The sequence below is a fragment of the Trachurus trachurus genome, assembly GCF_905171665.1.
Source record: "Trachurus trachurus genome assembly, chromosome: 2".
NCBI classification, from domain to species: Eukaryota; Metazoa; Chordata; class Actinopteri; order Carangiformes; family Carangidae; genus Trachurus; species Trachurus trachurus.
Genome location: NC_139914.1, coordinates 1,053,972 through 1,069,902, shown reverse-complemented (window position 1 = coordinate 1,069,902; position 15,931 = coordinate 1,053,972). Strand labels below are relative to the sequence as shown.

General features: G+C 46.4%; 1 protein-coding gene across 1 annotated transcript in view; it reads left to right on the top strand.

Moving 5' to 3' along the window:
• The window catches only part of LOC311000639 (CLIP-associating protein 1-B-like), a 37,487-nt gene extending 22,058 nt beyond the window's left edge, over positions 1 to 15,429 (top strand). Inside the window, exons 25-38 of the mRNA XM_083991379.1 lie at positions 1,399 to 1,462; positions 1,711 to 1,874; positions 3,033 to 3,255; positions 3,356 to 3,451; positions 4,316 to 4,462; positions 5,171 to 5,277; positions 8,153 to 8,291; positions 8,935 to 9,157; positions 9,288 to 9,341; positions 9,588 to 9,790; positions 10,881 to 11,009; positions 11,174 to 11,380; positions 11,490 to 11,606; positions 13,520 to 15,429. Of these exons, the coding sequence (XP_083847505.1) occupies positions 1,399 to 1,462; positions 1,711 to 1,874; positions 3,033 to 3,255; positions 3,356 to 3,451; positions 4,316 to 4,462; positions 5,171 to 5,277; positions 8,153 to 8,291; positions 8,935 to 9,157; positions 9,288 to 9,341; positions 9,588 to 9,790; positions 10,881 to 11,009; positions 11,174 to 11,380; positions 11,490 to 11,606; positions 13,520 to 13,603 (1,957 nt within the window). The 3' untranslated portion in view covers positions 13,604 to 15,429. The remainder of the gene's footprint in view (positions 1 to 1,398; positions 1,463 to 1,710; positions 1,875 to 3,032; positions 3,256 to 3,355; positions 3,452 to 4,315; positions 4,463 to 5,170; positions 5,278 to 8,152; positions 8,292 to 8,934; positions 9,158 to 9,287; positions 9,342 to 9,587; positions 9,791 to 10,880; positions 11,010 to 11,173; positions 11,381 to 11,489; positions 11,607 to 13,519) is intronic.
• The last annotated feature ends 502 nt before the right edge of the window (positions 15,430 to 15,931 follow it).

Sequence of the window (15,931 nt, the reverse complement as noted above, 5' to 3'; positions counted from 1 at the left end):
ATTTACATATCTGGAGCTTTACACTGCTGACTTGTATCCTGAGACATGCCCTGTGATTTTCAACTTAAATATGACCTGACCATCACAGGACATGTCTGACTCTGTTCTGAGGATACAAGTCATTGGTCCTGAAATGTGTGTTTCTCTTCTATAACACACATTCTACATCTCGGAGGCGACGTCTTTCCACACACGGGCTTCCTTCACCTTTCAAACGAGGCAGAGCTCAGTGGGAAACAGTAGGAGACACAGGCCGATGGAACCGGGACACAACAGCGGGGGAGAAGCAGGTCGTGCAGCTGTGCGCCGCAGACGTGCACGGAAAAACAATTGCGTCTCATCAAATGTGCGCGGCTACGGCTTTTGAGTTGTGAGCGTGCATGACGCGCGGCTACATTGAATGGGTTTGAGCTCGCGCAAAAGACGCTTCATCTGAACGGCCCCCCATGTATGATGCACACACAGTTGAACCAAGACGGTGGTCAAAATCACCCACGGTCTCTGCAGACAGGCAGGGAAAACCCTGCAGTCCAGCCCGCTCCCCAAACACACGCGCATGGTGATTTGAGTTCGCCAGCGTTTCTGTATCCCAGTGCAGGGCCTCACAGGCACACACAAACGCTGCACGGGTGTTTCCATGTCCCAGCGCTTTGACTTACAGGCGCACGGAGCCCGAGAAATACAGTATACAGTAATATGTAAACTAGTAGAACTCAGTCGCGAGCCTGATTGGAAGGTTCGGCGGGCCGGATGCGGCCCGCGGGCCGCCTATTGAGTACCGCTGTTATATAGATTATACACTTTATATTACAGTCTATGGAGGTCATTATACATTCTATATATTATATAAATTGTGCGCTTGCAGCAGGACAGATAATCAGATGGATAATCAATAAAGTTTATAATTTAACTTTGAATAAATGAATTTGAATGTTTTACCTGTTGGTCTCTAACAGGTCTGAGCTGTTTTCACAGTTAAACAGCTCTTTAAAAAATGTTCAAAACGAGGAGCGCTTCATGGACTTCTCTCTCAAAAACCAGAGGTGCTCTTTGGAGAGGGATCCAAGGAATGTGGAAAAACAAAAAAAGACAAACTCCAAGGCACTTTCTTGAGTTAATAAAAATGCCTTTAATTAATCTGGTATTGTGACAATGCCAGATTAATTAAAGGCATTTTTTCTTTGTTTTTCCTTAAACAGGTCTTTGTTTTAATTGTACAGAGACAAGATGAGATTTGCTTGTGCAACAGTTAAAGAACTCAGTGTATATTCACACACACTCAGCTCCACTTTAAATAAAACACACACTCTTATTCTATAATTGCGACCAGTAAAATACATGAAACACTATAAAACACAATGTACACAAGTCAGTAACGGTGGTGTGTGTCTCTGACAGCCGCGTGGAGCTGAAGAGGCTGTGTGAGATCTTCACCAGGATGTTCGCAGACCCACACAGCAAGGTGAGACAACGACTGGTTTCGTTTGTGCGTGTGTGTCTGTGTGTGTATGTATGTGTGCGTGCGTGCACTAACTGCAGGACAAGCTAACAGTGTGTGTTTTCTGTTGCATGCTCGTCGCTGCTGTGGACCTAACACACACACACACACTCCTCCAGAGAGTAAGTGTCCCTCAGCGTCAGTCTGCAGCTGCTTCATCTCCTCGCCGCTCCGTTTCCCATCATGCATCACTGTGTCTCTGTCTCTCTCAGGTGTTCAGCATGTTCCTGGAGACGCTGGTGGACTTCATCGTCCTGCACAGAGACGAGCTGCAGGACTGGCTCTTCGTCCTCCTCACCCAGCTGCTGAAGAAGATGGGTGCTGACCTGCTGGGCTCGGTGCAGGCCAAGGTGCAGAAGGCGCTGGACGTCACCAGGTCAGTTTCTACACGCTGTGCTGTGCGCCGGCTGGAAGCAGCGCTTGGGATTTATAGAAAAGAAACTGGAACGGGGGAATGTGCAAATCTGGAGAACCCCGACAGGAAAAGTTTATTTATGTCAGTCATTCAGTTCTAAAAGTGAAACTAACACATCATATAGATCCATTACACACAGATGTTGAAACATTTCATGTATTTATTCATTTAACCCTCCTGGGTCAAGGAAGGAATGAAGGAAGTTAGTAAGGAAGGACGAAGGGATAGATGAAAGGAAGGAAGGAAGGACAAAAGGAAAGAAGGAAGGAAGGTAGGAAGGACAAAGGGAACGATGGGAGGAAAGATAGGAGGGAACAGATTGGGTCAAAAAAGAAGGAAGAAGTAAGGACAAAGGGAAGGAAGGAAGGAAGGAAGGGAGGGAGGCAAAAAGGATTGTGGAAAGAAGGAAGGGAAAAGGGAAGGAAAGATAGAGGGAGAGAACAGATTTGTTCAAGAAAGGACTACTGCAAATAGACTTTTCCATGATATTCTAATTTATTGAGATGCACCTGTACATATTAGTATAAAATACATTCACATTTGTTTTCTTGGCTCTTTTCCTGTCTTGGATTTGGTCTGAATGAATATTCATCAACAGCGTTCCCCTTATATAGGCACATTGACTCTCTCCCTCTTTTCAAAACAAAACTCAAAACCCACCAAATTGCTTATCCACTTCACCACCCCTCACCCTAACATTTCCCTTGTATTCTGCACAGTTTTATTGTTTGTTCTTTTCATTATTCATTCTTACTGATGTTTTTAATGTTGTTTATTCTGTGCTCTTGTGTTTTGGTGTTGTTTATTGATGATTTATTCTGTGTTTTGGTGCTTGATGATTTTAACTGCTGTAAAGTGTCCTTGAGTGGCGTGAAAGGCGCTTTCTAAATAAAATGTATTATTATTATTATTACCATGTGGGCGGGGCAAAGCGCCAACTTTAGACTTGATTGTGATTCATAAAAGGAAACAGGCGGAGGATGTGCGTCCGTATAAATCTGAAAGGTTTTGTGTGCACGCGTTTCCTCCGTACACCACCTGTAGTGATCTTTCCTACGCACCGTTTTCTAAATGGACACATCTGGACGCAGCTGACTGTCCCTGTCCGTCCCTCTGCAGAGACTCGTTCCCGTACGAGCAGCAGTTCAACATCCTGATGCGTTTCATCGTGGACCAGACGCAGACGCCCAACCTGAAGGTGAAGGTGGCCATCCTGCGCTACATCGAGGCGCTGGCGCGGCAGATGGACCCGGCCGACTTCGTCAACTCCAGCGAAACGCGCCTCGCCGTCTCACGCATCATCACCTGGACAACCGAGCCCAAGAGCTCCGACGTCCGCAAGGTAGGAGCAGCCTCGCCCGCTTCCTGTTTCCTTGTCCTTGTGGCTTCCTGTTTGTGTTGTTTGAGTTGTTTCCTCCACTCACCTGCTCTCTCGGCGCCAGACGCTCCACACCTGGGCGGGGGAGGAGCTGTGGGGGCGACCCCCCACCGTGGCCGCGCTGCCCGGGGAGGGCAACCTGGAGGACAGGTGTAAACAGGTAGACAGACGGCATGAGCAGCTGCTGGACGGCCGCTGACATCACTAACTCATGCTGTTCCACGTTCCACATGTTGTCAACAGGCTGAGGCTGCGTCCACACCATGACACACAAGAAATATAGCTATTTCAAAATAAAACACCGCCCTAAGAGATTTCAAAATAAAGCACAATCCCAGTGTTATTAAAAAAAAAAAGGTATTTCAAAATAAAAAACAGCCCAAAGACATTTCAAAATAAAGTACAATCCCAGTTTAAAAAAAAAAAGGTATTTCAAAATAAAACACAGCCCAAAGACATTTCAAAATGAAGAACAATCCCAGTAAAAAAAAAAAAAGGTATTTCAAAATAAAACACAGCCCAAAGACATTTCAAAATGAAGAACAATCCCAATAAAAAAAAAAAAAGGTATTTCAAAATAAAACACAGCCCAAAGCACAACAGTTTAAAGTGTTGCCGTGTGAACGCAGCTTCAGTTGTTAACTGCTCGTTCAAATGTCGTTGTTTCTTCTCCAGAATGTTCTGCATGATTCTTTACTGACTTTTAACTTTAATCTGAAAGGGCCCGAGACAGGAAACGGCTCTCTGGTCTGCTTCACTGACTGCTCACGTCTGATTGGACGAAACCTGCTGCATGGTTGCTGCTGTTTAACCATTAACCTCAGTGTTGCCTTCAGGTTCCGGCTCAGAAAATCTGACGCCTTCTGTTCATTAACAAGAACAACAACAACAGGAGGAGGAGGAGACGATGTTTTTATTTACAGCTCAGAGAGACGGACGAGTGGCGACAGGAAGAAGCAGGAAAGAGAAGTGACCTCTGTGTGTGTGTGTGTGTGTGTGTGTGTGTGTGTGTGTGTGTGCGCAGGCGGCCCAGGTGGTGCTGATCGCGCTGTTCGAGCTGAACACACCTGAGTTCACCATGCTGCTCGGAGCGCTGCCCAAAACCTTCCAGGACGGGACCACCAAGCTGCTGCACAACCACCTGAGGAACGCCAGCGCCAACATCGTCATGGTAACACACACACACACACACACACACACACACACACTGGTACTTCTTGATCAGGGTTCCCACTCATCCTGGAAAACCTGGAAGATGGTTGACCAATTTTTCCCTATGCAGGAAAACCCCTGCGCTTTAAAATCAAACTAATAACTGTCTCTGTATGTGAACAACATCAAACTTGAATGAATTATTAGAATTTAAGTATCGATTCTCTGACATAACTGCATCGATTCAGAATCGTCCAACTAAGAATCTCGATTCATCTTTGAAACGATTATTTTTTTATACTGTAACATCTTGGAAAAGTCCTGGAAAATGATTCCAAGATAAGAGTGGGAATGCTGTTGATGACACTTTGCACCTTTTTGTTTCCTTTTCCTTCCTTTCTGTTATTACAACGTCCTCACTGAGCGTTGACGTGAAAATGACTGAAATGTCACAACAAGTCAACGTTTATAGTCAGAAAACTGGTAAAAAAAAAAACCCTCAGAAATATTGAAAATAGTTTTCAATGCTTTAAACCCTTAAAGAGGACGGTTTGTTCCAACATCCTGCGGCCTTTTGTCTTAGTATCACTGAGGTATCAATCATTTTCGTTATAATATTAATCTGTAACAGAATATATTAAGAAATTCGACAGGGGTATGAATAATGTTTTAGTGATGATCAGTAATCAATAATCAAACATGTTGATGGATGGGTTTGTGTCTCCAGGCGTCTCCCAGTAACTCGTCTGCCCGGACTCCTCCCCGCCAGCCCAGCAGCCGCAGCAGCCCCCTCACCTCCCCCACCAACTGCTCCCACGGAGGCCTGTCCCCCAGGTAGGCTGCTCTGGCCACGCCCACTGGCTACTAGCCACGCCCACTGGCTACTAGCCACGCCCACTCCTGTAGCACAGACACCTGCTGCTGCTGCATGGGTGACCATCGTCTGGTTTTTATGCAGCACCTTGAACTACTCGTTTTACTGTGTGATGTCGTCATGGTTACTCCTTAAAGTGATACGCCAACATTTTTTTTCCTGTCTTGCCTCACTCCCGAGTCCATGACCAGCAGATAGACACCATCCTTTCGACTGCGCGTGCAGTAACGAGGGAGATAGAGCCGTATCGCCCGTAATTAGCTTAGCTCAAACACTGGAAGTGTATAGGTAGTGTTAGCCTGCCTCCACCTAAAGTGTTTTGCGAGGGCTGCCGGATGCCGGTGCCGTTCCAGACCCACGACGCAGCGGACCCGGAGTCGGTGGACGCTCACACGGTGATTATAATTAATACGTAACGGCTCCGCCGCCGTACCGGAGCAGATCTGCAGCCGTTCCGCATCAGTGGAATTTAGGCGTTAGCCTGACTCCACCTAAAGTCACTAATTAGCTTAGCTCAAACACTGGAAGTGTATTGAGAGTGAGGAGTCACGTGCCGATTTGGTCTGATCTGGGCGGGGTTTGAGCCGGTCGGCCATGATGGAAGGAGACGCTATCGGTTGCCAGGGGCAACATCATCAGAACATCACAGAGACGCGACTAAATTCTAGCTCTTTTTTGCACCAACAGATCAACAGATCAACAAATTACAAAAAAGAATAAGGAGAAAGTACATCACTGGAGCAGTTTTTAACACAGCAGTGATTTCCAGGCATTGTAAAACAGTAATTTTGTTTTAGACTAGACTATAGACTAGTAAGGCTTATGCCGCCGGAATCCTTCCATCATGGCGGAGAAGGGGGGTGGGGCTCTGAGCTGTGATGACAACTCCTCACTCTCAATAGGTAGTGTTAGCATGCCTGAAATCAGCAGTCAGAAGCTGATTTCATTTTAGCTCTAAACTCTGTAAATATATCACTTTATCAACATTTCAAACATGTTTAGGCGAGAAAGTAGCCGTTTAGATCAGCAGTGTGTCGTTAATATGTCTAAATACCAGCTGTTTACAATTTTGTTCGGACAAATTCGGCACTACTCAAGCTAGCCGTTGTGACCAACGCACTTCTGGCTACTTTCACAAAATAAAACACCCGTTGCCCTTTACATACAGAAAACCATGACGATAGAATTTGTGCTTTTACTTTGAAATAGGAAGCTAACCTACCCTCGATGTAGCTAGCTTGAACCAAAATAAACCGTCTTTGTTTGAACCCTCCGTTTTGACCGTTCTCGTCCCGTTAGCGGCATTTGACCGCTCAAGATGCCTTACCGGAGAGTTTTGTCAGCTCTGAGACAAAGATCGGCCCGCCGGTTTCCGTTTAGAGTTGCTGAAGAGTTTCTCTGATGACTTTAGGTGGAGGCAGGCTAACACTACCTATACACTTCCAGCGTTTGAGCTAAGCTAATTAGCGACTTTAGGTGGAGGCAGGCTAACACTACCTATACACTTCCAGCGTTTGAGCTAAGATAATTAGCGACTTTAGGTGGAGGCAAGCTAAGCTAATTACGGGCGATACGGCTCTAGCTCCCTTGTTACTGCACGCACAGTCGAAAGGATGGTGTCTATCTGCTTGTCATGGACTCGGGAGTGAGGCAAGACACGAAAAAAAAAAAAGTTGGCATATCCCTTTAATGGATCGTTATTGATTGATTGATTGATTGATCCCCCTCCCCTCCTCTCCTCCCCCCTGGTTGCAGTCGTCTGTGGGGTTTCCCCTCCCCTCTTCCTCTTGCTCCGCCCACTGCCCACTCCTCCCTCAAGGTCCTGCGGCGAGCTTTCTCACCCAGGTAACCCCGCCCCCTTTGTTCCTCCCCCCTCCCTCCTCCTCCTCCCCCTCCCCTTCCCTCCGCGGGGGTTTCACAGTCGTTTGTTCAGAAGAATCAGATTCGATCACAGTAACAGAGTCTTTATATAAAAGATGGCCGACGCGTGGGGAGGAGTGTGATGTCACAGGGGGCGGAGCCTGTCACCTGGTCGTGCTGTGAAACCCCTCCCACCTGTGACTCACCTGTTGTGTGTTGCCTCCATCTGCTGCAGCTAAGACTCTGTTCACCTGCGTCACCGCTTCTCTCACCTGCCGCCTCCACCTGTGTCCGTCTGGCAGCATGCAGGCCGTGCACCGCACCGCACCGGACTGGACCGCACCGCACCGCACCGCACCGGACTGGACTGGACCGCACCGGACTGGACCAGACTGGACCAGACTGGACTTTAATAGACTGGACCGGACCAGACTGGACTTTATTAGACTGGACTGGACTTTGCTAGACTGGACTGGACCGAACTTTATTAGACCGGACCAAACTTTATTAGACCAGACCGGACTTTAATAGACTGGACCAGACTTTATTAGACCAGACCTGACTTTTATAGACTGGACTGGACTTTAATGGACCGGACTAGATTAAACTGGACTGGACTGGACTGGATGGTGTCTGTCTTCCTGGTCATGGACCAAACTTCCCAGAGTCTGAAATCAACTTCCTGATCATTAAGTGAAAGTTGCATCTTTTATTCTGAAAGGGTAATCTGTTGTTAAAAGCAGGAAGTAGCGTTTGGTCCATGTCCATCGTCTCTCTCAGAGCGTCTGTGCTGATCCAGGACCAGAGTCTCTCTGAACCTGAACCTGAACCTGAAGTGGTCCTGGATCAGCAGGAAGGTTCCTCAGACGTTCCTGGTGATGATGACCCTGTGATGTCATCACGTTGTGACCCTATGATGTCATCACGTTGTGACCCTATGATGTCATCACGTTGTGTCCCGTTGTGTCCCTGCAGCCTGATGGAGTTCAACAGCGAGAACCTGAACTCAGAGGAGATCTACAGCTCTCTGAGAGGCGTCACCGAGGAGATCCAGAACTACAGCTACCGCAGCCAGGAGGAGCTGGGGGAGCCGCTCAGGAGGGGGGAGGCCAAGGTGAGGAAAGCTCTCTCTCCCCTGAACAATGATGTCATTTCCTCTGGATCATAGCAACAAATCCTAAAAGTAGGATTGACAATAACAATCTCTGTAATTTTACAGTCCAAGTCTTTAAAGGCCGTTTTCTCAGTTTTTTCAGAGTTTTTCAGACTCAGACTCTGAGCTAGAAATCTCCACTTCAGCAGCACTTCCAGACACCAAACCTTCCACTTTGATCCCTTTCTATATTCTGAAGGTTTTTACAGAGGGGATTGTTGATATATCATTCACAGCCTCATTTATACAACATTTCATTACTAAAAACATGGAGACATTAGATGTTTTAGGGCTGCTGACAGTATTTTCTCATTTACAGAGTGATAAAAAGAGATATCCACAATCCTCCTTTGTAAAAACTAAAGACTCTAATATGTCAACAAAATAAAACAAAGTAGCTTTATCCATTGTTCACATTTCTGTTCTGGAAATATATGCAAATTAGTGCATATTTATATTTATATATATATATTTAAACATACAATTTGACAAAACTTGTAATACAAAAAATATTAGTCTTCATGTAATATAATAATAGTAATGTATAATCCAGTATAATAAGCCCCGCCCCTCTGGTTCTGACTCGTTGTGTGGTGTTCCTCAGCCGGGGGGCGGAGCCTCCTCAGACGGCGAGGTGGTGGACGGCGGCCGCACGGCTCTGGACAACAAGACGTCGTCTCTCCTCAACACGCCGTCGCCGCGCTCCTTCGCCGCGCCGCGCCTCCGCGACTACAACCCCTACAACTACAGCGACGGCGTGGGCTCGCTGGAGAAAGGCGGCCTGAAGGGGGCGCTGTACGAGGACGCAGTGGAGCCGCTGAGAGACGGTCAGGGTTCGATTCCCCCCCCAACACACACACACACACACACACACACACACACACACACACACCTGGGGTTTGAGTTGAAGTCCTGCTGTGTTTTTACTGTGAAATGACTTCCTGTTTCCTCTGGCAGGACGACGGCAGGAGAGCGTGGAGAACAAGATACTGAGTCCTAAAGGTTTCCCAGGTAACGCCTCCTCCTGGACTGGACTTTATATGACTGGACTTGTCTTTGTTAAACTGGACTGGACTGGACTTTGTTAGACCGGACTGGACTTTGTTAAACTGGACTGGACTGGACTTTGTTAGACCGGACTGGACTGGACTTTGTTAGACTGGACTGGACTGTGTTTACATTAAAAACCCCATAGCAGACAGAAACCTGACGGTCCTGGTCCTGGTTGTGTCCCTGTCCCTGTCCCTGTCCCTGCAGCGGGGCCGGCGGAGCAGCTGGAGCTGGTGGGGGAGCTGCTGAAGGAGCTGTCCCAGGTCCAGGCTCTGGACCGGGGCCCCGAGGAGCGGAGGGCCACGCTGCTGGAGCTGCTGAAGGTGGCCCGGGAGGACAGCCTGGTGGTCTGGGAGGAGCACTTCAAGACCACGCTGCTGCTGCTGCTGGAGACGCTGGGGGACCGAGACGTGAGACACACACACTGTCCCGCTGCGTCCTGACTGCTGGGACCACAACACCTGACCTGTCAGAGCCCAGAACCACAACCCACAATCTCTAGACCCACACACAGCAACTTAAAGGAGAATTCCAGTCATTTTTGACCCCCTTGTTGTTGTTGTTGTTGTTGCTGTTCTTGTTGTTGTTGTCCTGCTTGTTGTTTTTATGAGACCAAAAACAAATTTCCACACCGTGGACAATAAATGAAACTAACTAACTAACTAAATAGTTGTTGGTCACCCAGTGTTGGGGGGAGCAAAAAACGCGACTAAAATTGCTGCAGGCAAACCAGAGTTACACCATGGCTAGATGGAGCTAGGGATAGCGACAACGCTAAAGTATGGGGGCAATTCTTTCAACCACAACAAACACTCAGAAAACAATCAAATATCTCTGGTACATGACTGGAATCCTTAGAGACACCACTGAACTCATATAGTGTACAGTAGAAACAGTGCAGTGGTGATGTCCATAATATCTCTGACCGTTTATTGTTGTAAAGAAACGGTCAAAGGACAAAGTGTTTGTTTCTTTGGCGGGGAGAGCAGGCTCTCTGTGATAGTAATGTCTTTCCAGGATGTTTCAGAGTTCGGCTGTCTGACTCTGAGGTGAGTGACTACATGCAAAAACACAAAGAATATACTGTTTATACTGTACACTATATAAGTTCAGTGGTGTCTCTAAGGATTCCAGTCATGTACCAGAGATATTTGATTGTTTTCTGAGTGTTTGTTGTGGTTGAAAGAATTGCCCCCATAGGTTAGCGTTGTTGCTATCCATAGCTCCGGGTAGCCATGGTAACTCCGGTTTGCCTGCATCAATTTTAGTCGTGTTTTTTGCCCCCCCCAACACTGGGTGACCATCAGGACAACGATTTAGGGGTCAAAAATGGACGGAATTCTCCTTTAAAGGACCAGTCAGGAAAACTCAACCTGGGGATTAAGTTTCCTGATATTTTAGCTCACACTGTTAACATGCAGTCGGTCTTAGCCAGTTAGGGTCACTTTGCTTCAGGTTCTGGTTCTGGTTCTGGTTCTGACTCCTGTGTCTCTGTCTCAGCACACGATCCGGGCTCTGTCCCTGCGAGTCCTGAAGGAGATCCTGAGGAACCAGCCGGCCCGCTTCAAGAACTACGCCGAGCTCACCATCATGAAGACGCTGGAGGCTCACAAGGACTCGCACAAGGAGGTGAGGCTCCCCGGTCCCGGTCCTGGGCCTGGTCCTGGTTCTGGTTCTGGTCCTGGTCCTGGTTCTGGTCCTGGTCCTGGTCCTGGTCCTGGTTCTGGTCCTGGTCCTGGTCCTGGTCCTGGTCCTGGTTCTAGTCCTGGTCTGACCTGTCTCTCCTCTCTGAGGTGGTGCGTGCGGCGGAGGAGGCGGCCTCCAGCATGGCGGGCTCCATCCAGCCGGACCAGTGCATCAAGGTTCTGTGTCCCATCGTGCAGACGGCCGACTACCCCGTCAACCTGGCCGCCATCAAGATGCAGACCCGCGCCATCGAGCGCGTCGCCAAGGAGACGCTGCACCAGCTGCTGCCCGACGTCATCCCCGGACTGCTGCAGGTGAGACCGCCGCCCCCCCTCCCCGACCCCCCAAACTCTGACCTTGTTACCCGTTCTGTGGCGTAACCGCTGGTAACCGCTGGTAACCGCTGGTAACCGTCGTCCTCAGGGCTACGACAACACGGAGAGCAGCGTGAGGAAGGCCAGCGTCTTCTGCCTCGTCGCCATCTACTCTGTGATTGGAGAAGAGCTGAAGCCCTACCTGGCCCAGCTGACCGGCAGCAAGGTAAACTACTACACTAGAGAAAATAAAATAAAATAAATGAACTAATCTAAATAAAATAAACTAACTAAACTAAACTAAATAAAATAAACTAACAATAAATGAACTAAACTAAATAAATACAAATCTAATATAGGCAACAAAGTCATTGAAAACATGTAAAACATTATTTATACAGCAGCAAATAAAAAAAATAAAAAAAGGAAAATAATTTGATGTCAAACATTAAAAAGCTTCAAATGAAACTTTATAACAGATAAAGACACATGTGTAGAATAAAGTCAAACCATCAAATCAATCAATCAATAGATGAACAGGATGAGCTTCTACATGTTGAACTCCATTTCCCATGATTCCTTGCACCACAGAGTCACAGGTGTGTGACACATTAACGTCCAGCAGGTGGCGACAGCAGCTGTTAGATTCAACACTGATCTTTCCTCTGCTGCTGCTGCTGCTCAGGTATTGACAGAGAACTTCTAATATTGAGGAGAAGTGCCACTCTCGTCCAACTTCTGGGTTTTGGGAACACGTCTCTGTCCATGTGGGGGCGCTCGCAGGCCAGTGGAGAATGAATGGGAGTCAATGGGGATACACCCCTAAAAATCCACTTTTCTCTGGAAATAGTTTTTTGTCAAGTAATTTGAATATTATTATCAAAAGACTGAAGCAATAAAATGCACTTGGCTGAATATTTGATTTTTTAAGTTCACTTTTCTGTTCTAAAAAGCTGTTCAAAAAACATGATGATGTCACAGACAAGAGGTGCTGCTTTACGGTCATTTCTGAGTCACCTCAGAGCACGATGACAGCCCGTCCAGCCCGTCTACAGAACCGCGGACCCTAACCATGTTATATAACATAATAATAATAATAATAATAATAATAATAAAAACATTTAATGCAGACGATCGGTTCATTGTAAAACATTATTCATGTATTTGTGGTGAACGTAGGCTACAGAGCCCCAGGCAGCACTGCTCTCTGTCCAACACATGAAGCTTCACTTTTCATTCAAACAATAAACTAATGCTACTGCTACAATTGTTAGATTTCATCAATGAGACCAACATTTACCTCCTAAAAAGAATTTAACCAGCCGGTGGTAAACCTCTAAAAACCTACGGGTAAGTTTATTAGCGACCGTTTTCTCCGCCGGGATCGACGACAGAGGCTGGCCGACCGAGCACGTCAGCAGACCGGCTGCTGCCGCTGTGATGTCCCGGTCATTGCTCCACAGGTAGAGCTTCACTTCTCCAAAAACATCGGAGCAGACTTCTAAACAGCCTCATTTGGATAAACTGACCCCATATTGGGGGACTAAACAGTTACTTTCTCGCTTGAAAAAATATTAAAAGTTAATAAAGTGCATAATAACAGCGTTACAGAAGGAAATAAAACAGCTTTTCGCCCGTTTTACAGCTATTGTGTCATCAGGTGGGATCTCTGGTCGTAAATAGTCGCAAGTCCATCACTGACCAATCAGCATGCATTAGCAGAATGCTAGCGTTTTATGGGCAACAACAGCCCAACCTGTAGGAAATCAAAAGGACAAAACTTCTCAACAATTTCACTTTTAACCTATAATCCATATTGATCTTGCAGAAAATACAACAATATTTGCAATTTTTTGACTATTACCAGGTGAAAGGGACAAATGTAGCCTTCTAGCTCCATAGGGCCCCATTCATTCTGCACTCGCCCGCGAGCACTCCTAGTGGGATTCTGGTGGAACTGCAACCAAGTTCGATACAATGGGGCTAATGGAGAGTGGCAAGGCTCGTCAATAGACGGGCTCTGGTATTGATCCTAAAGAAAAGAAAAAAGAAGAAGGGGGCGGGGCCAAGGGAGAAGGGGCGGGGACTATACAGGAAGGGGGTGGAGTCTAACTCTGGTGCTGTTTCTCCTTCCCACAGATGAAGCTGTTGAATCTCTACATCAAACGAGCGCAGACGTCGACCAGCAACAGCAGCAGCTCCTCAGACATCTCCTCCTACTGACCTGCTCCTCCTCCTCCTCCTCCTCCTCCTCCTGCTCCTGCTCCTCCTGGACCTGGACCTGGACCTGGACCTGAGACCATCTCTTCTTATCGTCCTGAAAGTTAAGGAGATCTTTGAGGAGGTGTTTTCAAAAAGAACCTGAACCTCCACCTTCCTCCTCCTCCTCCTCCTCCTCCTCCTCCTCCTCCTCCTCCTCTTCTTCCTCCTCCTCCTGTCTCAGAGGAGGAGGAGGAGGAGGAGTTTGGTGTTTCTTCATCGTAGAACCTTTAATCGTCTTTTTGCTTTGACACATCAACCTGTCGTCTGTTGAATGTAAAGAGTCGATTGAGCTTCAGTCTTAAATGCAACACCAACACTTTCCAGATTTTTTTTTTTTTTTTTTTTTAAACTTTAACAAAGTGGCACAACAGTCTGAAAAAAGGCTGAGTCCAAGGGTCCAGCACGAGCTTTTATTTAGAAATTCCACAGCCTGACGTTTCTATGAGATGATCATTTGGCGGGCCAATGATTTTAAACACTACAGAGATTTAAACGGAGAAGAAGGAGATTCAGTGTTAAAAAAACAAAAAACAGTTTCTACCTGTGAAGAAGAAGAAGAAGAAGAGTTTCCAATCACTAATCAATAAGTGGAGATTGATTTTTCCAGCCTGGACTGAAACATGTAAAAAAAAAACAGCCACTTTAATTTATGGATCAGTTCTATTGACAATCTGATTTTAAACTTAACTTTACTAACCTGAACTTTAATGAAAGTATTTATCTAAAGTAAATAACACTAAACTTAAACCACTTCATTTCCTTTTTCCATTTTTCAGTCCGGCTCTGAAACCTGATTAAACCTGTTACAGATCCAATCTGATCGATAATCAATGTGTCAATCAACCACCTGTGTGTATTGTGGTGAAGCGACAGTATTAAGGAGCTGCAGCAGCTTCTCCTGAACGATGTGAACCATGAAGTGACGACTACTGTGACCAAAACGCTTTAATATATGAATATGAATCCATCAGTATCAGTATCAGTATTTAAAACCCATGTGAAGAAGCTCCGCCCCCGATCGGCTGATCAATAATCGAATGTAAGTCGCTCTTTTTTTGGACTTTGGACCTGTTTTTTAAAAAATGAAATAAGATGTGAAACTTTGAGAGCAGCAACATTTGAATGAATCTGACAATCTGAACCATGAGACGCTACTGAGCTGAACCAGCAGAGGAAACAGGTGGATGTTTGGACTTTAGCAATAAACCCAGACGTGGTTTTGTGTTTTTGTTTTTTTGTTTTTCAAAGTAAAGTGCACCTATAACGACTCGTTAACTGCTGCTTATTCTAACACTAAACGAAGGCGCCGGATATCCAACTCTTTTTGTTGTGTGTACTGTATCTACAAGCTCCGCCTCCTCCTCCTCCTCCAGCTGTCCTGGTGCTAAACTCCGCCCGTCTGCCGCGCCAGGCTCGTCCAAACAAACGCTCCCTCCACACAGGGAGTTTGAAGGTTAAAAAAACAACAACAACAGTCGGAGTCGAGTGTCACATGGTGGGAAATGTTGTTGTAGAGTCACATGATCCATAAGAGCCAATAACATGTTTAGAAAACACTGAACCGCCATTTGACACTAAACATGTGACAATGTCGCTTCGTTGTGACGTCACAGATCATCACAGGAAGTCCTGATATGACTCCAACTGTCTCTACTCGTCTCTACTGGACTCTACTTGACTGTACTGGACTCTAACGGACTTTACTTGTCTCTAACTTACTCTACTCGTCTCTACTGGACTCTACTTGACTGTACTGGACTCTAACTGACTGTACTGGACTCTAACTGACTGTACTGGACTCTTAACTGTCTCTACTGGACTCCAACAGACTCTACTGGACTCTAACTGACTTTACTTGTCTCTAACTTACTCTACTCATCTCTATTGGACTCTAACTAACTCTACTGGACTCTAACTGACTGTACTGGACCTTTAACTGTCTCTAGTGGACTCCAGCTGTCTCTACTTGTCTCTTCTGGACTCTACTTGTCTCTACTGGACTCCAACTGACTCTACTGGACTCTACTGGACTCTAACTGTCTCTACTGGACTACAGCTGTCTCTACTGGACTCTAACTGTCTCTACTGGACTCTAACTGTCTCTACTGGACTCTAACTGTCTCTACTGGACTCTAACTGTCTCTACTGGACTCTGTCTCTACTGGACTCTAACTGTCTCTACTGGACTCTAACTGTCTCTACTGGACTCTACTTGTCTCTACTGGTCGATCAACATTTTTAGAAAACACTAAATATGTGACGATGTGACTTTGTTGTGACGTCACAGGA